General features: G+C 46.1%; 1 protein-coding gene across 6 annotated transcripts; it reads right to left on the minus strand.

Annotated features, from left to right (window-relative positions):
- Positions 1-332: 332 nt before the first annotated feature.
- PTGER1 (prostaglandin E receptor 1) lies at positions 333-27,573 on the minus strand. 6 transcript variants are annotated; one of them, XM_081181067.1, is made up of 8 exons: positions 27,502-27,573; positions 18,881-18,996; positions 15,019-15,129; positions 11,987-12,056; positions 11,019-11,179; positions 8,597-8,881; positions 3,005-3,860; positions 333-2,184 (listed from the first exon to the last, which is right to left on the minus strand). In XM_081181067.1, exons 7-8 carry the CDS (start codon positions 3,830-3,832, stop codon positions 1,900-1,902), a joined length of 1,113 nt encoding a protein of 370 aa, XP_081037193.1. In that variant the 5' UTR covers positions 3,833-3,860; positions 8,597-8,881; positions 11,019-11,179; positions 11,987-12,056; positions 15,019-15,129; positions 18,881-18,996; positions 27,502-27,573; the 3' UTR covers positions 333-1,899. The 6 variants fall into 6 exon arrangements, with proteins under 6 accessions (XP_081037193.1, XP_081037194.1, XP_081037195.1 ...); XM_081181068.1 differs by lacking the exon at positions 11,019-11,179; XM_081181069.1 differs by lacking the exons at positions 11,019-11,179; positions 11,987-12,056.
- Between the last annotated feature and the right edge of the window lie 50 nt (positions 27,574-27,623).

Below are 27,623 nucleotides of genomic sequence, written 5' to 3' on the forward strand. Positions count from 1 at the left end.
AGACAGAGAGAGACCTATGATTCTGCTACTAATTCCCATCTATGCTGGGAAAACGTTAAACTTTCCCTTCTCCTGTTGTGCACATTTGCCATATTTCAGCCAGGTTTCCAGAGGCCCAATCACACATGCCCCATAGTCATCAAGTAGTTCTAGGAAGAGGCAAGGACAGGCAGAGCAGAGAAATCACAGAGTGGGAAAAGAGTAAACACACTATGAGATAAATTGAGAACTCTGCCTACCAGATTAGTAGGGCTGACAGAGCCAGCTGACAGCAGGAATGCTGGGATTTAGTCAGTGGCATGAAGACAATAAAGTGCAATAGGACAGAATGCTCCACAAAAATACTTTATTGTAGAATGGTCAGCGCCAATCAACAGCTCTCCCAGGCCAGAGCACCAGCAAGCAGTAGCCTAGATCCCCTGCCTGCATGATCCCTGCAGAACAAGCTTCTCAGGATTTTCCCACTGTCCCCTGAAAGTCCCCGGAGGACCATTATCCTAAGTCCAGAGCATAACAGCAGCTGGAGGCACCCCACTTATGGTCTGTTGGCTAGTCCCACCTACCTCTCCAGTACAGTAGACTACACTGCAGGGCCTTTGGCAGCCTCCCATCTAATTGGAATTCATGGTAAGCCAGATAGGCTTCCATCTGCCTGGTGCTCCTCCAACTCTTTCCTGTCTATGGAAGTAGCTCACTTATAAGTGCTCAGTTCCAGGAGGAGCTTCCTTGTTTCCCATTGAGGGTGGGAAGCTGTGTGGAAGAGCTTTTGGTTATCACATTTCCAACCCTCTCACCCCATTGAGCATCCCCATTTGCATGCAGGGGTTCCCTGGAATGACCAAGTTTATATCTAAATTAAATGCTGTCCTGAGTCATCATTACCCTGTGCCCTAGTTCTGCTCTCCTGTTTTAGGAAAGGACATTATGCAGTGATTATTTTTTTCTTGGACAGATATGCTGCTGCCTCTGAGGAAGGGTGCCGATTTATGTATGTGTTCCTTTGCACGGCACTGAACTGCAGCAGCCTCTAGAGTGGGATGTGGAAAGAACATTGTGGGCCCAGAGTGTCCAGGTCACCGTGGATTAAACATAATGCTGTATATCAACTGCAGCTGGATAATAAAATGCCTAAACCAAATTATCCAAGAAAGGATGCCAAAGGTCTCCCCCTCTATTTTTATCATCGCAGAAGTTGTCTCCTTGCCTAGTAATGAATCCATAAGCAAGCTTTATGCCCCTGAGAGGTTATCATTGAAATATGGAATGGGGGGGGCATTCATGGATGCCATTGTGCTCTGAAGCACTGACAACTCACCACTTTGGACTAGAACACTAATAACAAGTCAAGGTTTCCATTCATACCACATAGCTTGTACCAAGAAAGTGTTGGGTACACTCAGAACGCACTTAATCATGGCTTTCCTCCCTGTCATCAACAAAATTACCAGAACATATGAAGCTGTTTTATACTGAGTCAGACCATTGGTTCATCTAGCCTTGAGTACTGGAAACTCCTGGATCTGAGCCACAGTTCTTCAGCCCTGCAGAACGGGTGGTGCCAGGAACTGAACCCAAGACACTTTTGTAAACACTGCTGTGGGGCACACACACAAACACATACCCCACCAAGAAAAGATGATCACAATTCCTTCACAAATCTCCAAAAAAAGACCCAGTGCCCCTTGTCCACCGTAAAGTCCCAATTGGGTAGGGAACTGGGCCCAGCAGCATGCTCTTCTCCACAATCTTGAATCCCATTGCTCTTTTGGCCGAGAGGGTAAACTGAGAATGCCATATCCGCTCCTTGCATACAGCACTACCATCCAAGGGCCCTGGATGCTGGCTGAATCCCAGGGGAGATAATTCTGCAAACAACAGAGAATGTGCAAAACGTGCTCCTTAGGGGGTCTTCAGAGTAGAGGTTCTCCTGCTTGCTCCCGCCAGCCCTATACTGCGCTCAGAGCTTTGGAAGGAGCTGGCTTCCCAGCGGTCAAAGCGGACTCCCTTGAAATAAGGGCGCCGAATAACTAGAGCAAGGAGCTTGCGTAGCACAGCACGCCGAAGCAGGATATATACCCAGGGGTCTAGGATCTGGTTCCAGGAGGCTAGTCGCACACCCAGGAATAGCAGTTCCTTATAATTAAGGTCTCCATGGGAGTTGGTCACTGACAAGATGACAAAGACCTGGGAACAGAAAGAGGCAAGAATAGCAGTTAAGAGGACAGTAATTCTGATGCGGCCTTTTATCTTACTCTCTCAGCGATCCTAATGAAAATTGGAAACAGAGAAATAGGAACTATGCACACACCAAATTGTCAGTATAGTCATTGCACCATCCTCACTCAACCTGCCTACATTTGTTCCCTGATAAGAGCTTCCCAGTCTCCATAGCCTCATTAAGGGGACAGCTGCTTAGTTTGCTGCCTGGACTTTAAGAGAAGAAAGGACCTACCAAATCTGCTTCATGGAGGCCCATGCACCATAATAGTTTGATTAGCTGATGCTTTGGCCTCCTGGTGGTATTGACCTCCAGAAATCTTCCAGTTATAATTTTCCCCAGGAAGGCACCTCTGTGGATCAGAGTCACATTACTTCAGTGCCATTAGAACTTTGGTGAAGGGCCATAGCTTTAGATGTGAAAGGTTCCAAGCTCAATCTCTGCTATCTTCAAATAGGGATGGAAAAGTCCCCTGTCCAACACGCCACTGCCGTGCAGTTTGGGCGAACTGAATCCCATTCCTCATCAAGGCGCTGCACACCCCCTGCAAGATTCTATCCACCCATGCTGGAGACTTCACTGATGCTCACCAGCACACGAAAGTCCTACTTTCATTCTATTGCTGCTACTCCTCCCTCCCCACTGCCTCTTAGACATTCCAGCATTTAAGATGGTCCCAATGGTCCACCTAGACCAGGATCCTGTTCTCACAACGACAAGTCGGATGCAAAAGCAGGACTATGATTTCCACTAATCTCCCCTCCCACCCCACCCCACCCCACTCACCAGTAAGGGGCTCCAGCAGATGCAGGAAACCACCATGATCCCCACCAGCTGCACAACCATCTCAATGTCATGGGCTTTGGCCCGCCGGTGCCCACACTTGCGCTGACTGCGGAGCCGAGCCCGCACCAGGTTGAGTCCACTGAAGGTGTTGCAGAAGAGGGAGGCCACCAGCGAGGCCAAGCCCAGTGTGGAGAAGAGCAGGGCAAAGCCCACGTCAGGCCAAGCTTCTGCCTCTCGCACCTTAATGAAGCACCAGGTGCCTGGGGCCTGGACGACATAGCTCCCGAAGCTGCAGAGAGGCAGCAGGGCAATGGCGAGGGCAGTGCCCCACAGTCCCAGCAAGGAAAGTTTAGTCCGGCCCGGCGTCACCAAGGAAGCATGCAACAAAGGACGAGTGATGCCCACACAGCGCTCCACTGCCATGATGCAGCCCAGGAAGAGCGGGCACAGTCCGAAGAATACCATTGAGGCTCCAAAGAACTGGCAGAGGGATTTGGAAGGGTCCATCTTTTCCCAATTGCTCTGTGTGGCATAAAGGCGCAGCACGAAGGAGCCTGGAATGACGTGGCCTGCAAGGTCGGTGATAACCAGGCTGCTAGCATACAGCAGAAAGGTGGCCTTGGAGCGGCGCCGGAAGCGGGTGTAAGACTGCACCAGGATAGCCAAAGCCACCACATTGGAGACAGCACCCAAAGTCATAGAGAAAATGGGGGCGGCAGGTGAAGATGCCCTTGCAGAGCTCTGGATCTTTGTGGGCTCTGTGCAGCATGAGGAGTGGTTCACAGGTGATGCCTGTGAAGCATTGGGAGACTGGATGCCGGACATCATGTCAATGGCTACCTCCGGGTGCAGGCATCTGCAAGGGGAAAAGAGGTATCAGAAACTAACCTGAGGAGGTCCTTAAAAGGTAAGAAGTCTCTCTAAAAACATTTGTTTAGGGAACCCAGCACATTTCCCTAAAAAATTATCCTTTGCCCTGGTTTCTGCTCTGGAGCAGAGGGAAGAAGCATGCCTGAGGAGGTTGAAAGTGCACTTCCTGCCCACCAGAATCTTCCGTTGGGAGCTACAAATCCAGCAGATGAGAATTGCTGCTCCTTCCCAGCTCCTGCAGAATCCAAAGCAAGAAAAGCCGGTTTTTATCCTGTCCCCTCAGTAATTACTTTTCTGACTATCAAACTGATACTCCTTAAATCCTCTTTCGTCTTGCCATATAATCTGATGGATTTTCCCTGACTTTCCACCTTCCCATTCCTTGTGTTTCATGTCCTCAAATTTGCAAGGAAATGCTGGACAGAACTATGTGCATTTTAGATACTTTAATTAAATGGTGATGGTGGTGATAAGGAAGGAGCCTGGGGGAGGGAGGGAGAGACCTTGAAAGACTTTAGCAACTGAAAGTCAAGGTGCTGCTCCTACACTGCTGAGGAACTAGAGCACTCTTGGCCTTTTTGTAAAGAAATACACTAGGCTGGCCCTTCCCCTAGCAGTTTTGGATCAGGGATTGTACAGAATGGAGACCCACACATGAGAGAAAATTGGGGAATACTAATTGGGAGAATTATAATACTGTGTCTCATTTTAACTAACATTTTTTGAATTGTCATTTAAAGTTACTGTTTCTCCCACCACATTTTTGCCAGCTAAGAAATATAAATGGAATGCTGGTTAGTTTGTTATATTATCATTTTACATGTAAACATGTTTAGCTTAATATAACAAACACAAAGCCTGCAACACATTCTTTATCAAGTTTTTGGATTGTACGTCATCACAAAATTAAACAAAAAAGCAAAACATGATGTGGACAAGTTGGGTCTGTTCCTGGGAACTGGCATCTACTCTCTCAACGGTCATCAGATCTCAAACTTTCTGAAAACAAAACAGAAAAGCCTGTAATTTGTAATAAGGAATCCGGGGTGGAAACCTGGGGACTGCAGGCCAGTTAATTTAATGTCCGCCCTGGGAAAACTGGTAGAAAGTATTATTAAAGCACATAGAAGAACAAGCCTTTGTTGAAGCAGAGCCAGCATGGCTTCTGCAAAGGCAAGTCCTATCTCATAAACCTATTAGAATTCTTTGAGAGTTTCAGCAAGCATATAAATAAAGGTGATCTGGATGACATAGTGTGTTTGGACTTTCAAAAAGCTATCATGAAAGACTCCTGAGTAAGTTTAGCAGTCATGGCATCAGAAGAGAGTTCCACTTCTTGAACAGGAATTAGTTAAGTAGCATAAAGCAGAGAGTAGGAATAAACAGACAGTTCTTCCACTGGAGGGATGTAGAAAGTGGAGTCCCCCAAGGACCTGTGATTTTTAACCTGGTCATGAACGATCTAGAGGTAGGGGTGAACAGTGAGGTGGCTGATTATATTAAATTGTCCAGAGTAATTAAAAACAAAAAGAGATCATGAAGACCTCCCAAAAGACCTATACAAATGCAGTGAATGGGTGGTAAAATAGCAGATGCAATTCAGTGGAAACAAGCATAAAGTATGAATGGTGGGACAAAAAAAAACTTCATTTCTTGTATACGTTCATGGGGTTTGCAGCATTAGTGACTGTCCATGAATGACACCTTGGTCTCATAAGTATATAGCTCAATTAAGATGTCAACCCAGTGTGTAGCAGCAGTGAAAATGGCATATTCCATGTTAGGAATCAATAGGAAAGTAAAGGGAAAATGTCAGGGATCAATAGAAAAGGAAAATAAAACTGCTAACATCATAACATCGTTATACAAATCTATGGAGCGGCAGCATTTGGAATGCTGTGTATAGTTCTGATCACTTCACCTCAAAAAGGATATTGTAGAGTTGGAAAAGGTTCACAGAAAGGCAACCAGAGTAATCAAACTCCCCTATGAGGAAAGGTTGTGGTATTTGCGATTTCTTAGTTTAGGGGGAAAGCAAGTAAGAGGTGACATGATAGACATTTTATAACATTACAGTATGCATGGCACGGATGCATAATTTATCCTTGTCTCATAACAGAAGAACTCGTGGACATTCAATAAAGCTGAACATTGGAAGATTCAGGACAGGTAAAAGAAAGTGCTGATTCCTGCAGGAGGCAGTGATGGTCACCAACTTGGAGCATTAAACTATTTAATGGGGGATAAGTCTATAAATGGCTACTAGCCACAATGGAGGACATGCTCTGCCTTCATGTACCATGGATACAGAGGACGGTCAGAGGCATTATGCATCTGAATACTAGTTGCTGGAAACCACAGGAGGGGAGAGTGTTTTGTGCTCAGATGCTGTCTGCTGATTTCTCACAGGCATCTGATTGGTCATTGTGAGAACAGGATGATGAATAAGGTGGGCCAGATTGGCCTGATACAGCAGGGCTCTTCTGATGTTATATAACAGTCTTAAAATGGGGTGTGTCTCTGTGTGTGTATGTAACTGAAAATGAGTTTATCACCTAGCACAGCATTGAGTTGAACATACTCATAAGTAAGTATGTGTAGGACTGCACATCAACTGCAGACTTCAAGTCTTCAACAGAAGAGCTTTCTCTTTGACTCCCCTCTCACCATTTACATCTAGCCTGAGAAAAAATTACTGGGAACTAGGAAGCTTGCTCACTTTTTGCGATACTTTAGTTGGTTCTAATAAAAGTATTGTGCAGCTGTGGATTTTAGATATTTACTAATAGTTCAACACATGTACCTAACATTTGCATACAGTCTGAAAGAGAAACATGCTTTTCTTATGATGGATGGGGCGTAGCGGTATAAAATAACATACTAGTACCAGAAGCAAGTTTTATTATTAAGCTATAGCCATCATTGCCACTTACAGCAGAGGGGTGTGTGTGTGTTTAAATCAAGAGCTCTCTGTAGTAATCATATGTAGCATAACTGAATCACTCTGCTTTATTTTTGTTTTATTCCTATTGTCTGGCTCAACTAACCTAGGGCTATATTCAGAACCAGATGATTGAGTGAGTCATAACTTCTAATATACTATAGCTCCCATTTGTCTCTGTGAATGAGAAACAGCATCCAGAGAGGTACACTTAATGAGCAATTGTTTTGCTTACCCCTCCCTTAACATCCTTTAACTGCCCAGTAGTATTAACAGGAGGGTAATGTTAGTAAAAGGGAGGTAATATATTAATTCTTTCAATAAACATTTGAGGGGCACAATCACTATCAGGGGGAAAATGAGTTCTATTTATTTACTACATTAGAAATAGTTAATTAATGTGGGGCATAAAATATTAGGGCTGTAAAGTTTGATTAATTGGTTAATCCGTTAGAAGACTATTTCATTGACTAAAAAGCTGTCCTGGATTAATCAAATAGTGGATGTTGATGGGTCCATATTTAGTCATGCTTAGAGCAGACCCCTTGGAATCAAGGGTACTCATATTAGCCACAACTAAAAAGTTCCACTGTTTTCAATAGGTCGATTCTGAACATGACTGAGTTTGACTCCATCCCCCGATATCTAATATAAGTTGATAAGTGTCTCTGTAAAAGAGGCATTCAACCTTTTCTTTCAGAAGGCTGGTAGAGAAAGGAGTGCCCCTTCTAAATTGATGACTGTCATCCAAAGTGTGCACATTATCTGAAAACTGAGGATGCATCTTGCTTCAGAAATATTGCTTTTAGCTGTATGCAACTTATGCAAATTTAATCAATCAACTAAGACTCATATAAATAATCATCTATGATCGTGTACAGTAGTCAATATGTGGTACCAGGATCCTGGTACCCTTTATCTAATGCAAACACTCCGCTTTGGAACACAGAAGAGAATCCAATAGTCCATTCATTTTCATCCCTTCCATGGTGGATGAAGACCTCTTCCACATTTAGACAGGCCCTCTTCAGAGCCAGCTGCCTCCCAAGGCGCTATTGTCAGACGCAGGAGAGTAAGACCACCACCACACCCTTTTGCTCCGAAATCAATTAATTATTGAATACTAACTACCAGCATTCACAACTGTCTACAAGGGTTAGGATCCCCACTCCAAGCCCCCATCAGCAAGCATGCCAAACAGGGGTGAAAAACCCATCCTAAGTGTGACTATAACAGAGCAGTTTAAGCTGTGTTTACCGGGAAATAACAGGCGCTCAGTTACTTTATGTAGGCGAGCCAAGCTGTATTTGCCTCTGGTGCAAGATCCTTATTCACGATCACGCTATTTTTCTTACCTCAAATAATTTGCCAGCTACTGCTTGTTACTCCCATATTCTTGTTACTCCCTACTCCTTACGTCTAAATTTACACACAGAAGAAATAATACCCCCACACACCCTGGTGCTGTCTGCAGCCGTTCTGGCTGTCAGTGCACCAGAGTGGTTGCATAGCGCAGCAAATCTGTGTTTAGAGATGTTGGGAGTGCTACCCCTTAAGAGAGCCCCTTCTCAACACATCGGAGTCCTCCCGAGATTCGCTTATCTCAAGTCGGGAGGGGACACGTGCAGTCCCAGATTTCTCCCCAGCAGCCCCTGATGGTCTTCAGCCTGCACACCTTCCCCTTGCCCCGACTCGTGCTGCTCCCTTCCCTCTCCAGCTCCCTCTTCCCGTCCCGTCGAAGCTGGAGGGATTAAGAGCTTGGAGCTGCGCAGGAGACTCACCTTCTTCAGGGCTGCGCGCTTCCGACGCGTCCGAGTCTCACCTTCGTTTGCGTCCGGCGACAAGGAAGAGCCCGGCGCCGATGCTGCCCTGACTTCAGTCCGAAGTACACTTCATTCGCCTCGCTTTTGCCTCGCCCTTCCCCGCTCCTGTGCGAGTTTATAGGACGGGCATCGCTCTCTTCTGCCACTAGGGGACGCTATGAACTACTTCTGCTGCTCCTCCTCCTCCTCGGTCGCCTTCCAAAGAAGGATTTGTTCCGCACGAGCCGCCGCAGCAAAACTCTCCTGCATGAAAAAAAAAGTTATATTTTGTAGCTCTAGACACAAGTTCACGATCATAAGAAACTCACAAATCCTCTGTTGCTGATGCAGTATGAGACTCTCAACGTGCATGGAAAAGTTCGGAAGAGAGGAGGGACTCTTTGTGAATAGAACAGGGAGTCATGATTCCTCTTAAGTATTCTTACATGCACACATCACCCTTCCAGCACCTGTGGGGTGGGGTACCAAAAACTTTCTGCCATGTTTACCCTGGTGCCGACCACACACACCTGGGACAGTCATCCTGATTTGTGGTCATGATGTTATTGGGCCGGTTAGATGTGGTTGCAATTTCAATACCACTTGCACCTATGAAAGTTTCAAGGCAGACATACGGCTTCATTTCTAATGGGTGCCTGTACCGTAACTTTCTGCTGAAATTCTGCAACTTTTTGAGGTGAGTGAGACGGGGTTTGTGCTGCTTGTCCTCCCAGATGGCAATAATGTGGTAACACTGAGGAAGCATCTCAGAACTAATAAAGCAGAATTGATGTGTTGGCAGTCCAGTATAAATCCACCACTATTACTATAGTGGTGACATGCTGCTGAATATGCTCACAAAAAGCACCACCAGTATGGAAGGGCCCCAAGATGGGACCATTGTGAAGAAACTCAACACCCCTTCCCCTCCTCTCCGACTCTTCCATAGCTGACTCTTCCAATCAATTAGCCTTGTAGGCCATCAGCCAAAGCACAGCAACACCCATAGTGACTCTACGATGGCCAGCTTCAAATCAGGCAGTCAGAGCACTTCCTTAGATTCAGATGGAAGGTGGTTGTGTGGGCAATGACAGAACAAAGCTACCTGCCTGGGAACCCTGTCCTGGCACCTGAAGACAGCAGTGGCTGAAGCACTATCTTGCCTTGACCTAGCAAAGTGTCACATTGTTTGGAGCCTAGGGGCTGCATTACACAAAATGATGTTTTCTAAAGAGAAGTTATGGATGTCTCCTGTGATATACATCTTACACGCAGCAAACATTCACAGACATATATGTGTTTGTCCCTGAGCGAACTAGATGCTGGATTCCTGCAAGGTCTGACTTCTATGTAGGGAATCTAGTTCATGCACAGAAGCCATAAGAGGGCCCACAGCTGGCCCAAGACAATTTGGCACCTGAGGCAAGCCACCAAAGGGTGCTCCTCCCCACCAGGGAAGAAGGGGTGAGTGAAGATCTACACCAGGAACAAAAGAATAATGACTATCCACATCAGGATCTGCTGCCCCCATGGAGCCTGCCACCTGAGAGGGCCCCTGCTGAGGCTTCATTGCCACTTTTTCTTCACCAAGAAATTATGAAACCCTCAGAGTGTTGAAAGGGGACGTTGTGTTCCACGCAGCACTTCTGAGAAGGTTACCCAATGGCTCAGCAGCCTCTAACATGCTGTATGGGAAGAGGGTTGAAAAAGGGTGAGTGGGTTATAAAAGCACACACCAACAAGTTTAGCCTTTGCTTTCTGAGGGGGGCGGGGTACTACTAGGACCTCCAAGAAAGCAAGAATCACAGAAGAGCCTGTTATCTCATTTCAGCTTGTGCACAGAAAGCTGGACTCAGGCTGTGAGATCATGTAAGTGCATTAGAATGGGCAGAGGGAATCTCTTCGTTCCATCCAGCATATTGTGTGTGGCAGGGTCACAGTTAATCTGCGCCACCCAGCAAAAACAACAGATTTAACATCCAGAGTTCCTTGTAGGAATTGAGATGCAGACAGGAATTAGCTGAATATCACAGCCAGGAATAGACTCTACCCAGCTCTTTGCCCACCAGTGGGAAGTGGTACAGCAAGACAATAGGCAGATGCCACACCCTCGTAAGGAAGAAAGGCAGGTGGTGATGGGGACCTTCTTTTTCCATGTGACATCGCCTGGCTAGCTGCCCAACTATGAGTTGCATGTGGAGCAGGAGAGGAAGTCTCTAGCAGCCACGATACCCCAGTGTTTTCTGTTTTGTCTTGTTCCTATTGAGTAGTTAAGAGGATTGCGAGAGCAGGGAGAGAGATCTGATAAGGAGGCAAGGTTAGGGTAAATAAAAACATGAGCATGAGCAGGACAGGAAGGGCCTAGAACAAGTTTCCTGCTCTGGCAATGCTCAGTGCTCACCGGAGGAACTTGGCGACCGCTAACCTGGCATTCTCCAAGACGGCGTTGGTGTTGGCATATGGCTCTCTCATCTACTGGCTGAAACGCCATGACCTTTCTTTGAAGTGCAGCTTCAAGTGTTTACATATCCCAGAATTTCATATCCCAGAAAAGCAGCAGGACTGTTAGGGAGGGTGAAGAGATACGACAGGGAACGGAAGAGAAAACATTTCCTCCCATCTGCACAGCGTAGCTACTAGACAAATTCACGAAGAGTAAAGTTATTAATGGCTACTAGTTGCTACGGCTCTGTACTCCCTCCTCCAGTATCAGAGGTTGCATGTCTCCGGATTCCAGCTTCTGGGAAGCAACAGCAGGAGAGGGTGATGGGCACTTCCATCCAAATTAGGGGCTTCCCAGAGGCATCTGGCTGTCTGCTGTGGGAAAGGGGATGTTGGACTAGAGGGGCCTTTGGCCTGATCCAGCAGGGCAATTTTTATGTTCTTACAGTCATGCTCTTAGAACAAAATCCACCTTGTGGGCCTCCCTTCCAAGCTCAAAGCAAAGTTGGTGACAAGGTTTTAGGGACGGGCAGGAGATTCAGTTGGAATCCAGAGGAGAAAGGCAATGGGAACACATTGTCAGGGTGGTCAGGACAAGATGGCTCCTTGCTGCCTTCCTCTACTTAGGAGCATTCAGCACAAACAAAACAAGCCATGAAACACGTATGTTCAAACCACATTATAGATGGAACACAATGCTCCAGCTAGCTCCAAGCCACACTCCTGGTGGAGGGTGTAACTAATGCGGGATAGCCTTCCTGCTTGGGCGTGGGTAGAGATAGCTATGCTGCTGATCACAGTTTTAAATAAATAATTGAGTTTTGTCAGTTCTAGCTTTGTGCAGGGTTGGGGACCTTGCAGCCATAAATGAAATAAAAACTTGTAATAAAAAATCTAAGTAGAGTGACACCCTGATTCAAATCTCACCTCTGCCATTAAGTCACGGCATAGCCTTTGGAAAATCTCTCTCAGTCTCATGACTTATCCTACAGGGTTGCTGTAAGGATTAAAACAACACGTGAATTTATATCACTGTATATGTTTGTGCTATATCTTCCTTTGCCTACATTTCTTCTTTGATGCACTTCTCGCATCAAAGCATTTGTTTCCTTGTGGGGCCTAGTTTAAGCTACTATAGTTTTTGTTTACAAATCTCTTTGTCCTTCCCTTTATCTACATCTTCTTCTCTTTCTGTCTATTTACTCTCTCCATCACCTCTGCCCCAGTTTGCTTCCTCTATGTCACACTCTTCTTGTTCTTTCTCTCTGGCTGCCCCTTTTCTCTGACACTCACTGCCTCTCTCACATCTGCAATTTTCCTTTCTTGTCCTTGTTTACACTACATATGAAAATGCACCTCTTCCCTTGAGCCTTTGTCCTTCAGTCTCTGCCTCTCCTTTCCTTTCCCCCGCCATTCCTTTTCTGTTCTTTCACCTGTCCTCAAGGTGTTGACATGTAGATAATAAGCTTGATAGCAGGCAGAGCCCATTTCTTTCATACTGGGCAGGACCTAGCTTATTGAAGGACTTTATATACAATAAACATTATTAGTATTACATGAAAGGTGTGCCAACTCGGAAGCAGAACCTTTTTTTGAAGACAGAAAAAGAATACAGCTAATGGACCTCCTGCCCTTTCCCACCACCTGTCCATGGCCATAAAACAATAGAAATACTTAACTAACTGACCAATCACATTGGTTCTGCCCCCCCACAAAAGTCCTGCCCCTCCCCAACAAAAATCCTGGCTACGCCCATGCACCTGTCTTTTAATCTTTGCCCATATCCTCACTGGTCCTCTGTCACCCTGGTGTGGTGTTGTGGTCCAATTACTTAGCCATGAAGTTTGCTAAGTGATCTTGGGCCACCCATAGGCTGTGTACACACCAGTGGCGCAGCGTGGGTTGTCAGCACCCGGGGCAAGGCAAGCAATTTGCGCCCCCTAACCCGTGGATTTGCACCCCCTAACCCGTGGATTTGCACCCCCTAACCCTAACCCCCAGATGTTGCGCCCGGTGCAGCCGGGCCCCCCTGCACCCCCCACGCTACGCCACTGGTACACACCACTGTTTACTCTGCATCCAGTGTGCCCCCCACCAGGAAGCATGGTACACATTAGCCATAATCCATATCTATCCCGAAATTACTTAGTAAATACTTTGATGCATTTCCCTCAATCTAGCTTCGATCTGAATTGAGCTAAAGAATGACCTAGCTGAGTTTTAAGCCCGTAAGGTGTACACAGCCATTGTCTCTCAGCCTAACCTACCTCACAGGTTTTTGCAAGGATAAAACGGACAGGGGTGAGAACTACGCATCCCACCTTGAGCTCCTTGGAGAAACAGTGGGGTATGAATGTCGTTATTACTGGGAAGAGAGGGGGTGGGGGAATTGATTAGTGGAGCAATGGAACAGATGGCATAGTGGCAGCACCCTCTCTTGCCCAGACAGACAGTCCTTGTTATAGAGCCACAGGCTCCAGGTAGCATGGGATTCTTGCCTAAGAATCACAATGGAGGAAGATGAGCTTCCATGCAGCAGCACATTAGAAACGCACTCCTAGCTCAGCAATGCTGATACATATCTACCTTGCCAAAGGTCATTGCGGGAAGGGAAACTCAACTACTCTCTGGTGAAGGAACTTTTGGCTGCTTGAACTGCTCAGCATATGCAACTATCTCTCCTGTTCAGTTGAGAATTGACTCCAACTCTTCCCACCCCCACTTTACCACCAGAACCCAGTCCTTTGTGGCACCATTAGCGTTAATGGCTCCATAGCTGCTGAGTGCTTTAATAATGGGATTGTGGTTGACTGTGGAAGGCCTCTAGGGTGTGTTCCCAGCACCCACTCCTCTGCTCTCTGAAGAGGAAGCAGAACAAGGATAAAATTTGCCAGCTCTTCCAGTGCCCCTCAGCCCTGCCTCTAATTCCACATATATTGCAGCCTGAGCCATACAAAAAAATCTTAAAGTGACTTATAGATCAATAAAAAATTCCATGTACAAATATTTAAAAATAAATACATACATAAAGAAAATACATAAATAACATACAATTTAAGAAGTTGTATTACACTTGTGGTTTAATATACTTGTGGTTGTGTTATTTTTTGTGACGATAGACTGCTCTGCCTCCTTTCTTTTAGCAAATGTTTTTTGCCACTGGGGAAGTGGTAATTCTGTATTGATTTGTTTGGATGTTGTATGTGATGCCAATAAAAGGTTTCATGATGATGATGTGTTATTTTTGTACTTTGGCAATGAAGTCTCTCCATCAACAGTTCTCCATCAAGAACATGACAGCGTTTTGGGGAGTGCAGCTCTCTGGCCTCCTTCCCCCTAGCAGCAGGAGAGCAATGGCGAGCTTCCCAGGAGTTGTTAAAGGCTTTCCTGGAACTCAGAGTGACAGAAATTGGGCAAGCCCTTTCTCTCAATGACTCCTGCCTTCCTTCTAGAGGCACAGGGATTCCCTATGGCCATTGAGGAAGGGAAACAGGATAAGGCAAAAGGACATGTCTCCCACTTTCTCTACTCGTAGCACAAGTCCTAGTCTATAGATGGAGATTGTAGACTGAATTTAGTCTTCTAGGTGCTTGTAGGTATTAGGTTACTTCTAGGATTCTGGGATGAAGAAGCAATAAAAAGTTACTGTAAAAACAAAAAGTGCCTCATTCTGAATTTGAATTAAAAAAAAATTTAAATAGAGCATTTTTCCTCTCCAGATGAAGCAGTTTGGATTCAAAGTACAGCATCCCATGAAAAATGAAGCATTTCCCCTTCTGCAGATGCTTCCAAGGGGTTCTCTGTAGCCAGGATCAGTTACAGCAAGCCTCTTAAAGACGAATGCCTCCAGTCAGCTGACTAATGCTGAAAGTGCATCTTCAAAGGAGGTTGTTGTAACCTGCAGTTAGCTGCTCAGCAGTTACAGTTACCTCCTTTGAACTTCGACAGGTGTCACTAACCTGATCTCTGGTGATTAACAAGTGGGTGGTCCTGACCATCTGTCAAAGCTGGCCCATGTGGGTGAGGGATTTTTGAATTCACCCTGCGAACAGGATCCCGTTCATTCCTGCCTTAAAGCAAGATAGAAAAAGGTGCCATTTTATTTGGGAGCTTTTTCTCTTTACATCCATTTTAAGAAGATGAAATATGACACAGACTTCAAACCATATAAATCCTTTGCAATGGTATAGGTGTTTATAAATGCCGCACATTTTTGTATTTTTTGCATTGTCACTGTATTTCACAATCTGTAACTATTAAAAATAATTAGTTTTACCAGCAAAATAGAAACAAAATGAAAGACTAGTCATGTCTAGTTGGACAAGCGCTTGCCTTCATTCTAAACTTACAGATTTAATACAAAAGCAGCATAATACTCCAGTGCTTTCTTCTAACAAGGAATTGTCCCTCATAGGAGTGCCTATGGAGCTTCTCACTGCAGGAGTGGGGAACCAGTGGCCTTCTTGGTGCCATTGGATTCCAACTTCCATCAGCCCCTGTCAGCATGGCCAATGGTCGGAGGTGATGGGTTTTATAATCTGGCAACATCGGGTTGGGGGGGTGGCAAATTCCCTACTCCTGGCCTATCTCTTGGGGAAGGGGGGAGCAGTGAGGAGTTGCTGCCTCCAGTCTAGTGCTACTGAGTACCATTTCTTCATGACCCAAAGAGAGCACCATTTGCCTGGTCCCGAACACTAGTTTGAGAATGGTTCCTTTTTCTGAGGCCTTGGCCTCCAGCTAAGTACACTAGCTAAGCACTCCTTAAGGCCCACTCTCCTCTTGGCCTTCACCCTCTTGTTTTTTCCCTTTGCCTTTTATTCATCTCCAGACAAAACACTCCTCCGCTTAGCAACTAAGGTTGCAGCCAGAATTGGTTTGTTTATATTATTAATAATAAACTGCCTCAGACACAAACCAAACACCATAATATGGTATTGGGTTCCAGGCCAGACCTCTATCACTAAAGAATCAAAGTGCAAAGCAAATGCATTGGGGCGGGCAGGCAGTGATACTTTGCTTCATGAATCATTACATCTTTACATTCCTGATGTTTAACCATTTCTCTCAAAACTGCTTGTGCTAAAGACTTGCCATGTAAGAGATTATTTACAACCCCCACCAACCCCCACAAATTCTTGGCCTACAGGTATTCCAAGAGGTAAGAACAAAACACAGACCCAGTTTACAGAACTTCCCCACTAGGTTGCAAGACTGGCCCTATTGTTAGGCAGAGTGAGGTCAGGCAGCAGATGCTGAGAGGCAGGCAGCAGCAGTGAGATGTGGGGAGGTAGATCGGTGTGTGCCACCCCCTAAGCCAGCCCATCAGATGCTGTGGAAGATGCTGTTCCATTACCAGTGTTGAATTAAGATCCAAATGCTAGTCCAGTTTAATTCCATTCATGGATTGTAGGGTGCCCTCCTTTACTACCGGCTAGGTACCCTTGAAGAAATTCCTGCTAACCACAGGTGACTTCTATTACCATGCCTTTCTTACGACGTCCAGAGGCATATATCCAGAGAGAGAGAGAGAGCACTCACTGGTATGGAGTACCAGCACATCCATAAGCACTGCTTACACGTATTTAACTTAATTACTCAAGCTTAGCTAACACAGCTGCTTGTATGAAGCTACTCTGCTGAAAGGCAAAGTGTGATATAAGGTGAAAATAAAGTTCTAGCTGTGGTATTATGCAAGTCACCACTTGATGCTGCAATCCTCCAGGGGTGACCATGCATGCAGAAACCAGCTAGTTTCCAAAGTGGTCAATACTGACCCATTGGGATTGATGGGACTGTGCAGGGAGTGAATAAAGGCCTAGGAATCAAAGCAGGCCTTGGGTGGAAAATAAATTTACAAGATATAGTGCAAAAACACACACCAACAACTAGGTACTAGGAACCTTAGAAATATAAGGCATGGACATGTACAGATGCATATGGTATCATTATTATTTTCTCTTGGTTCTCTTCCTTGTTTTTTACATGTTATAGTTCCTAGGAATGGTGGTTGCTAATTAATAAATGTAGATTATATATTCCTGTTTCTTGACTTTATTTCATTTACATTCCTAAGAATTTGGGTTGGGGTCAATTACGACTTTAAATAAACTCAGAAGTTTGGGAAACTTGAGCACACACACACAAATTTTGTCCCTATATTCCCAGTTCTATAGTAATAAGACAAACTAATTATAACAAATTTGCATGTTTATAGTAAGACGAGTCCATTGTTAGTAGCAGTCAGCCCACAGTTTATAGATTCAAAATTTGCACAAACTAGGGTTGCCATATATCTGGAATTTCCCAGACATAGCTGGTATTCAGCCCTCGTAAACAGTATCAGGGCAGAAGAGTTTTTTTGAGATTTTGCAAAAAAAAGTTCAACAACTTTGGGAATCCCCACCCCCTTTTTAGGAATATGGCAACCTTAGCGTGTGCACACACATACACACAGAGCACTTTTATCCTCAGTTGACATCCAGTGCTGACAGGAGGAAAGTGGCAAGTGGGGGGGAGAGTTCTGCACTCCTCACCCATGGATCCCTTCAGCAGTTTAGAGTTGACTCCCTGCCCCTGTTTCTACAAGATTAGGAACAACCTGCCAATTTCCTTACGGGGTACAGACTAGAAAGTGAGAGAGAGGGTAAGATGCTGCAATATATTTTGCGTGTTTCAGCTAAAGGTATCAGTATATGCAAACATTTGCAGTTATATTCAACACAAGTCCTAAGAACTGAAATTCAGGACCAGATTTAAACAACAGTGGATTAACAAGAGATTCTTAGCTTCATGAATCATTAAAACAATGGCAAGCACCCGATGTTTAACTTTTTCCGAACTGTTTGCTCTAAGGATGTACTTATGTGTGGAAATATTTGCATATATTTTGTATCTTCCCTAGTAATCAAGCACTGTGGTTTTGTACATAGACTGCAGTGATTTTTTGCTAAATGTGTGGATGCACGGATGATTAAACGTGTATGGTTACATAGCTGAAGCACAGTGTAATTATTTACTGTGACACCTGAAAAATGAAGGGTTTGATGTAACTTGAAACCTCATATTGTTGTATTCCAACAGCAGTAGGTCGAGATTTGAAAGAAACCAGAGCAGCTCATTCCTTTATACCCTTTATATTTTGGCGCCTATTCAGGGATAATCTTGTCATGCCAATAAAATATTTTGTGTGTTTTTGTTCAGTAATGTGAAGGAGAATCAGGGGAAAGAGGTGGGTTATAGATTGGGAGCACTCAGTTTTGCCTGTTCTGCTTCTCACAACATGAATAAAATAATATTAACCTAACCCTCTTTTCACTACATGCAGATAAAACAAGCTCTCTATTGCACAATTTCATTGTTTGCTAGCAGAGAAGACCTAATGCTTCCTTCTAGTACAGGGTTTGCCAACTGTTTGGGGCCAGTGGGTACTTTTGGAATGGCTGCCATGACATAACACAAAATGGCTGCCACTTATAAAAGAACAGAAAAAGAGGCAGGAACAGGAACACTAACTAGTGAATGTAGGGCTGCCATACATCAGACACAGCTGGGATTTGGCCATCAGAAACAGGGCAGAATTGCTTTTAAAATGTGTGGGTGAATCCAGATGTATGGCAGCCCATGTTGGAAGTGTAGATTTTGGTGAATCTCCTAAAAAAATAGCTTACAAACTAAATCCCCCCCTCAAGATTTTGCAAAGAAAAGCTCAACTTTTGTGCCCAGATTTTCACTTCTTGAAATATGGCAACCCTAAGTGCAGACATCAGTGGGGGAAGGCACCTACACCAGCCATGTTCACTCACAGAGAGAAGCTCTTTTCACCTCTTGGTTCAGAACTGATGCATGGGTGGGTATTCAGTCCTGGCATCCCGTCAAATGTGGGCATGCTGAAGAGGGCATGTTAAATGTAGGAGAAACGGAGCCAGTGCAAACAGGAGCTGAGTAGGAAAACAGTTTCTCATACACTGTGGATTTTTCATGGAATGTTTACTAAGACTTTCACGGGCACCATAGCAGGTACCGTTGGACACACGTACACCTGCATGTGCCACATTGCTGACCCCTGCTTTATTGGATTAGCAATAATACTGATCTTCAGCACTTTTCAAATGCCCCCCTCCCCAGCCATCCCAGGGACCTCAATGTGGAACTGGTTTCTCTCTGAAAAGACTCAAGAAACTTTGCTGCCTGAGGTAGATTAACAAATGGGGCTTCCCTCCCTAAGGCAAAGAGCATAGTATACAAGGCTGGCCAAGTTATTTTGGCACCTGAAGTAGAAAAGCTCACAAGCACTTCTCCCTGGGAGTAAAAATACAATAATCATTCAAACACCTCACATTTTGCTGCCCTTTCATGACAACCAAAATAGCTGCCTGAGGCAGCCACCTCACTCTTCCTATTGGTAGTGAAGGGAGAGGGAAGGGTTGCTTTCTATATTTTATACCTAAGAAGGATCTTCATATATACCTAAGAAGGATCTTCATATATACCTAAGAAGGATCTTCATATTCTCTGTAAGTTAATTTCTGAGCTAAGGGCCCCTCAAGGAATGCAAGATAAGACAGAGACTGTAAGCTAGAAATAGCCTCGCCTTAGGAATGCAAGATAAAAAAAGACACAGACGGGAGGAGACGGGGGGATGCAGGACGCTTAGAAAGAACAATAGGGAGGGCTGTTTTAGAAGGCTATAGACATGCTAAAAATAAGTTGAAAACTTCTTCGGGAGGGCGTGGGGAGGAGGGAGAGAGCCCACTCAAGGTATAAGAAAATCTGCAGAGGGGTATTTTCTGGGCAGTCAGTTTTTCCAGAATTTATTCTGCTGGCTGTCTCCTGTGCACAGAGAATAAAACTGCTTTCCTCCAAAGAAGGATCTTTCCTGGTGTTTACTTTTACTCTCTCTCTGGATCTGAGGACGCGGGCCAACGATTCCCTGGCATGGACTAGGCTCAGCCTACATCTTGGTTCCCTGACCGGGAATCTGCCCCACCTCAGAGGGCTGGAGAGAGCCAGGCTCAACCTGGTGGACAGCTCGGATCGGTGATTGCAGGCTCCACGCGCGCACCCTACCAATTTGTGGGGGGAACCAGCCACACCGCTCCAGAGCAAGGACCCAGGTCGAGGGAGGAAAGAGGACTGGCCAGGGAAGGGACTCTGCAGCAGAAACACGGTAAGCCCAAGGGAAAGGGCTGGGCATGGGGCCCAAGGGAAAAAAAGGGAGGCCTGATCAGCCTCACCTGGTTATGCAGTAGTGTGCAGCCAGGAAGGGAAAAAAGGGCGTGGCAGTGGTGTGCCACCAGGTGGGCATGGGGCCCAAGGGAAAAAAGGGAGGCCTGATCAGCCTCACCTGGTTATGCAGTAGTGTGCAGCCAGGAAGGGAAAAAAAAGGGCGTGGCAGTGGTGTGCCACCAACAAGGTTTTTTTGTTTTTTTGTTTTTTTTTTTTTGTTTTTTGTTTTTTGGTAAAAAGAAAAAGCAGCAAAGGGTGCTGCTAGGGCCCCGGTCGAAGTCTAAGCGCTGCCGGTTATGGTTGGTTGTTGGTTTTGTGCCCAGAAAAAGCAGCAAAGGGTGCTGCTAGGGCCCCGGTCGAAGTCTAAGCGCTGCCGGTTATGGTTGGTTGTTGGTTTTGTGCCCAGAAAAAGCAGCAAAGGGTGCTGCTAGGGCCCCGGTCGAAGTCTAAGCGCTGCCGGTTATGGTTGGTTGTTGGTTTTGTGCCCAGAAGAAGCAGTAAAAAAGGTGCTCTTGGGCCCCGGTCGAAGTTGTGAAGCACTGCCGGTTGTGATTTTGGTTTTTTGGGGGAAAAAAGGGGTTGGGGGAGGTGCATGGGTTTTTCTGAATGTGCGTGTGGGGACACTCCAGTGAATGTTTTGAGTGTGTGAGACGTTGAAAGCAACGTCTGGCCTGTGACTGAGTGAAAAAATAACGTTAGGAGGAGGGAGTGTCCCAGTATCCCAAGTGTCCAAGTGTTCCAGGGTCATGGAGAAAAAGCAGTAAAACAACTCCCATGACCCCCCTGCAATGCTTTCCTGAACAAATTGAAAAGATGCCATGAAGGGAGAAGATTGGGGATTTTAAAAACCTGATGAAAAAAATAGACTCCAACACTTATGTGGAGTTCCTAACCGTCTCCCATGGCTCAAGAAAAGTAGAACTGTGATTACCTGTGCCATGCCAAACTGTGCCCAGTATGGCAGCAAGTACAAGTTAAAAAGCCAGCAGTTTTGCCAGTCCCAGAAGAGAAGTCCCAGAAGAAAAGGAGGAAGGAATAATTAGCCCCCCTCCACCCTATGCAGCAACTGCACCAGGGCTAAATGAGGTTTCCCCTACCCAACCCCCAAGAAAAGAGACTGAGGGAGAAAAGAAAGAGAAGAGGAAAGTGAAGAAGAAGGTGGTATAGAGAATGAAGAATTCAGAAGGTGAAGTGGACAAGCAGTCCAAAAGAGTGTTTCAGTATGTAGAACCATGTGGCTTCTTGAGTTCTAGAAGCAGCACAATGCAAGGATGTGAACTGGCAGAAAGAAACAGAAGGGAAGGCTTTGAGAGCCGCATAGGACAGAACTGTTAAAAAAAAAAAGGGGGGGACAATTAAACCCGAGGGATCAAAGAACCCTGGGATTACAATACTGACCATTGAGGAAATCTGCAAGATAAATGCCCTCAGGGCAGCGGACAATACTAATAGTTGCAATTGAGGCAGCTAAAACTCCACTTTGATGGCCCCACTCCACCGAGTGTATGACCCCCTGGAGTCATCCGATGCCCAGGACCACAGACCTCCAAGCACCTTAAATCAGAATCCTTCTTTCGAAGAGGACCTAGCCAAAATAATTAGGGGTTTGTCTTCAAACAGCCAGAAAGCCAAAAATGCAATCTCAGAGTGAGCGAGGGTGTCCACGGGAGGGGCAGAGAACGCCTAGGGAAAAAGCCAGTGCGCCATCTGCAGGCAAGAGGGTCACTGGAAAATGGAATGCCCAAAGGCCCCACGCCCGACACACCCCACTCCCCACAGGGTGGGAACAGTAACCAAAGTTCCGATGCCTATGTACCCAGCCATGAGCCTCAGCGCTACAGCCACAAGCCCAGCTCTGAACTCCAGAAAAATCAAGGCAGAGGGCAAGAACAGGGATCTGTGCAGGGATACCCCATGGCCTGAACCCCACCTCTCCAGTCCTGAGAGACGAAAAAAAAAACTTACTAGGATAAACCAGGCCCAACAAACGCAGGTTCCCAGAAGCTGCCTGGCCCTGGTCCAACAATGGTTGCTCGGCACACAGAATGAGGTTTCTGAAAATGATTTGCTCAAAGACTGTTGCAGAAGCAAGTGCTCATTCATGCAAGTAACAGGACATCAGCTTTTTTTTTTTTCTTTTCTTTCTCCTTGTGCCAGGCGCTTGGAGGCAGCTTCAGAGCGTTATCTCTTGGCAGCTATTCCAAGAAGGACACTGCTGCATTCAGCCAGCTACCCTGAACCTCACACTTTCTGGATTTACACTTCAGCCACATAAACCCAGAAGGCCAAGAGTTACCCACCCCCCTGCCCAAAAGTACTAACCTGAAGAAGTGACTTTCTTAAAAGCAAGTGAATGCTTTCTGTGAACTTTGTCAAGTTTTTTTTCTTTTTAAGGTGCAATTTTACTCTGAAAAAGGAGCCGCAGCATAGCATAGGAATTGATACTTTGAGGAACTTGAAACTTTGCCAGAAGCAAGGAGTGCATTGTTCTTTCTACAGACACTGGCAAATGAACTGAAATTTGCAACATGGCTTAGAGTTCTGAAGCCCGAGCACATGAGGCTGCCAATGCCCCTATCATAAAAAACTGCCTTTGTAGCCCAAGCGGCGCCCGATATCCACCAAAAAAAAATGAAGGTTTCTTTTTTTAAGGGCCACACCCTTGAATGGATGCTGGAATTAGCCCAGACCATTTATAATTAGAGGGAAAAAGAGACCCAGAAGAAAAAGGAGAAGTACCAGGCAGAGAAGTTGATGGCCCTGAAGACGGTAGGTCCACCGTTAGGAGAAGAAGAGGAGGGCGAGGCCGCTTAGGAAAGAGCAACAGCATGCCTTCAAGGATTTGAAAAAGGCATTGCAACACTGTTTGTGTGACCCCGCATGCAGTCCCAGCACTGCTTGACATGAAGGGTACCTATTTCCTCTCCCAAGCAAAAATGAGAAAGTGCCAGATGCTATTGTTGCACCCGCGTTTGAAGTTCCAGGTCACCACCGCCCTCAACCCAGCTACCCTATTACCGGTAGGAGAAGGTGAGGAGCCCACGCATGACTGCATTGAAGTAATGGACGAAGTATATTCCAGCAGGCCTGATCTCAAAGACAAGGCAAACGAGGCTGGGCAGCGGAAGGCAGGCTATGCAGTGGTAGCCCTGGAAGACCAGGTGATCGAAGCAAAGTCACTCCCACCTGGAACATCGGCCCAGCTGGCAGAACTAACTGCGCTTACCAGAGCCCTGAGCCTGGCAAAGGGACAGAAGATAAACATTTATACAGATTCTAAATATGCATTCCTGACTTTACATGCCCATGGAGCCTTATGGAAAGAAAGAGGTTTGCTTACCTCCAGAGGAAGCCAGGTGGCCCACCCACAAGCCTTATTGAACCTTCTGGATGCTGTATGGGAACCCGAGGCAGTGGCAGTTATCCATTGTTATGGACACAAAACTGGACCAGGGAAAGTGGCCAGAGGAAACCGATTGGCAGACAGAGTAGCCAAGGAAGCAGCCCGAGAACTGGCCCCCACCTCGGTTATTGGAGCACTGGTCCCAGAAGAGATTTTAAGCACTACTGACAAGCCGGCCTACACAAAGCAGGAAAGGGACACTGCAGATGCCCAGGAGTTGACATTGTCCAAAGAAGGATGGTACCTTACCCCTGATGACAGGATATGGATTCCGGAGTCCCTTTCTCGGCAGGTTACTCAGAGATACCATGATTCAACCCACATAGGACCAGATGCTACAACCAAGCAGCTGGAAAAATGCTTCTATATAGCCCACCTTTACCAACTGGCAGCCCAGATCTCCAGGAAATGCCTGCTATGTCAAAAGAATAATCCCAGAGCCGGACCACTGGCTCCCCCAGGGATTCAGCACAGTGGAACTGCACCTATGGAAGATTTTGTCGTGGACTTTACTGAATTACCCCGTTGTGGACTGCACCGCTACCTGCTGGTAGCAGTGTGCACCTACACCGGATGGGTCAAAACATGGCCCACAAAGACTGAAAAGGCATTTGAAGTAACCAGGTGCCTGCTTAGGGAAATCATCCCTCGCTATGGATTGCCAAGGTCCGTAGGATCTGATAATGGACCAGCATTTGTTCATGCAGTCCTACGGGGGCTGGCGAAAGCGCTCCAAAGAATCAGCTGTCCAAGCTGACACAGGAGACCGGGTCTAATTGGGTGACCATGTTGCCCTTGGCGTTACTCAGGGTCCGCAGTCTCCCGTCAAAACGGACCCATCTGTCACCCTTTGAAATTATATTTAGGAGACCGGTCCCATATGTCAAAATGTTGTCCCCACATGCTGGTCAGGATATGCAATTGAATAATTAAGTCCAGATATTCTTCCGAGTTTTCTTTTGTCTCGACAGGTGGACCCAGGCTCGCAGCTCGCAACCCCTGTGTGTTGGCTGCATCAGTTCGAGCCAGGTGACGAAGTGTGGGTGAAAGACTGGCAGCGAGCCCCCCCCCTACAGCCTTGCTGGAGGGGACCATACACTGTGCTATTTGTGGGTCCACCCTACTCAGTAAAGAAAACCATTTCAAACTGGACAGTTACACCAGATCCAGAGAACTCCCTTCAGCTGATTATCTCCAGATGCCTGGCAGACGACCGCTCTGCTGATATCACACCGGAAGCTGATATCTCAACGCACAGCTGAAGAATTGGATGGGAGGGGCGCCCGCGGGCAGCGTCCCCAACGTGAAAATCCGTGCCGGGACTAATCCAGGAAGTCCACCAGGACATTTAATATTTCCATAAGGACTTTCTCTTTTCTTTTTTTTCTGTTATCTGCTCTATGTCCCACAGCCCTGACCCCACTGAGCCATACCGCCCTTATTGGCCTGATGGCCTCTGCTACGACTGGTTCGTCTTGCCGGTGGTAAGAGATGGCGTGCTCTTTGGCTATTGGAAACTGGGGTTTGATGAGATTGCCGTATTGAGACACCCCACTGCCCCGTTGTGGCTCCTCTCCCACACCACTGTCCAGCACGCGTGGATAGTGCTCATACGGGAAGTTGCAGAGACGATCGAAATCTATCGAGTTCTGGACCACTCTTGTTGTTGTGGGAGGGTAGTCAACTGTTATCTGGGAGGTAGAGCACTGTACCAACCTCATTTGATAGACCAGGTCCTATTCTTAATCCAGGTGATAGATGGGACGGAACCTGTCTTGATGCAAGTATTGCAGGGGTGGGAGCCTTAACCAGGTGTGCATTGAAATTGCTAAACAAGTGCCAGTAAGAATTGCCACCTCTGGTCACTAGGGAGGTAGCACGTGAGTTCAATCCACCCGACAGGGTTAATAGGAAAATTGACCCACATAGTGGGAGCATCAGCTCACTGGTGGGCTCTCATCCTTGAGGCTCAACAGGTAGTCGGGCACAAATATCAGTGGGCTCTTCAACGATGAGCACACCCCCTGAATGTTGGTGGGAGGAACCATGGAGATATTGGGTTTGGTGGGTAGGAGTGATATATACCGCCCTTGTCATATGGATGCTCTCGTATTTCTGTTGGCATGAACGGTATCGTATTTGTGGGAAGAGACGTAATCCATCTATACCTTTGATGATTCTCCTTTTCTTTTTAGTTGAAGAGCCCACATGTGTATTGACGCAGGCAAGAAAAAGTTCCCCGACCTCCCTTGCCGACATTTCCCATTTGATGACTAAGTGGGGTGCCCATAACTCCTACAATAGGTGGTTACAAATGGCTGAAATGGAGCATGTTGCTTCAACATTTCAGACCATGGCGAGGCTATCCGTGATCTGGCAGCAAGAATTGAAAAGGTAGCACATGTCCCTGTACAAACCTGGGAGGGCTGGGATATGTCTTGGTTGGACGGCATCTTCCCAGGTGGATGGATGGGGAGAATATTTACTATGGTGATAGGTCCAATTATGCTTCTATTGCTTTTCTGCTTCTGTATGCCCTGCTTGATGCAATGTATGCAAAATATGATGGAGAAGATGATGTCTCGCATGATGGGACCTCACGTGCTTGCTTTCATGAGAGATTATAGACCCCTACCCCAGAACGAACCTAAGTATTAGGTTGTTCATAAGAAGAGGAGGGAGTGAAGGGAGAGGGAAGGGTTGCTTTCTATATTTTATACCTAAGAAGGATCTTCATATATACCTAAGAAGGATCTTCATATATACCTAAGAAGGATCTTCATATTCTCTGTAAGTTAATTTCTGAGCTAAGGGCCCCTCAAGGAATGCAAGATAAGACAGAGACTGTAAGCTAGAAATAGCCTCGCCTTAGGAATGCAAGATAAAAAAAGACACAGACGGGAGGAGACGGGGGGATGCAGGACGCTTAGAAAGAACAATAGGGAGGGCTGTTTTAGAAGGCTATAGACATGCTAAAAATAAGTTGAAAACTTCTTCGGGAGGGCGTGGGGAGGAGGGAGAGAGCCCACTCAAGGTATAAGAAAATCTGCAGAGGGGTATTTTCTGGGCAGTCAGTTTTTCCAGAATTTATTCTGCTGGCTGTCTCCTGTGCACAGAGAATAAAACTGCTTTCCTCCAAAGAAGGATCTTTCCTGGTGTTTACTTTTACTCTCTCTCTGGATCTGAGGACGCGGGCCAACGATTCCCTGGCATGGACTAGGCTCAGCCTACAGTAGGACTGGGCCTGACACCTCTTGGGGCCCTTTGTGTTTGATATTCTTCATTACTGCTTTGTCCCAGAGGATCCTTGTTTGTTTGTTTGTTTTTAAAGGTCTAGGTATTTATGTAGCCCAGAGCTGTTAAGTTCTACCAGTTCACTTGCCTATATTGAAACCCAAAGCGCTACTACCTGTGTACCAAGATATTGCCAGGCCAATATCATGCACAGCCACAAAAACGTTCCCCCCACCTTCAACGTCCATTCTGCGGAGGACTGGTTAATGCTAGTTAATATTTGGTTTGGTCTTCTAATATTATAGTAAAGTGATAGCCTGGGCACCACCAACTCAAAAATCTGCTGTATTTCAATCCTTCCCTTCCTTCAACGTCCACTCAGTGGAGCTAACCAAAGGATTGTTTTGTTTCTGTTGGGTCTGTGAGGCAATTTGCAACGAAAGAGGCTTATACATTGCTTAACAAGAGGCTTGTGCAAACACTTTCTCTTGTGCCCCTGTTGTGTTGACAGGACAGTGAGAAAGCATCATGCTTCTCCCAAGGGAACGAAGCAGCTAAAATCCTGCTAGAGACAGCATACCTCTTCCTGGGCCTGAGGAATCGTGTTGGCATGTGGAACAAACACAGGGAACAGAGAGCATGTAAAAGCAGGGGGAAACATGAGGCCCTTTCCTGATTTCACACAGCCTTTGCTACCACCAG

This window comes from Podarcis bocagei (assembly GCF_964188305.1).
Source record: "Podarcis bocagei genome assembly, chromosome: 2".
NCBI classification, from domain to species: domain Eukaryota; kingdom Metazoa; phylum Chordata; class Lepidosauria; order Squamata; family Lacertidae; genus Podarcis; species Podarcis bocagei.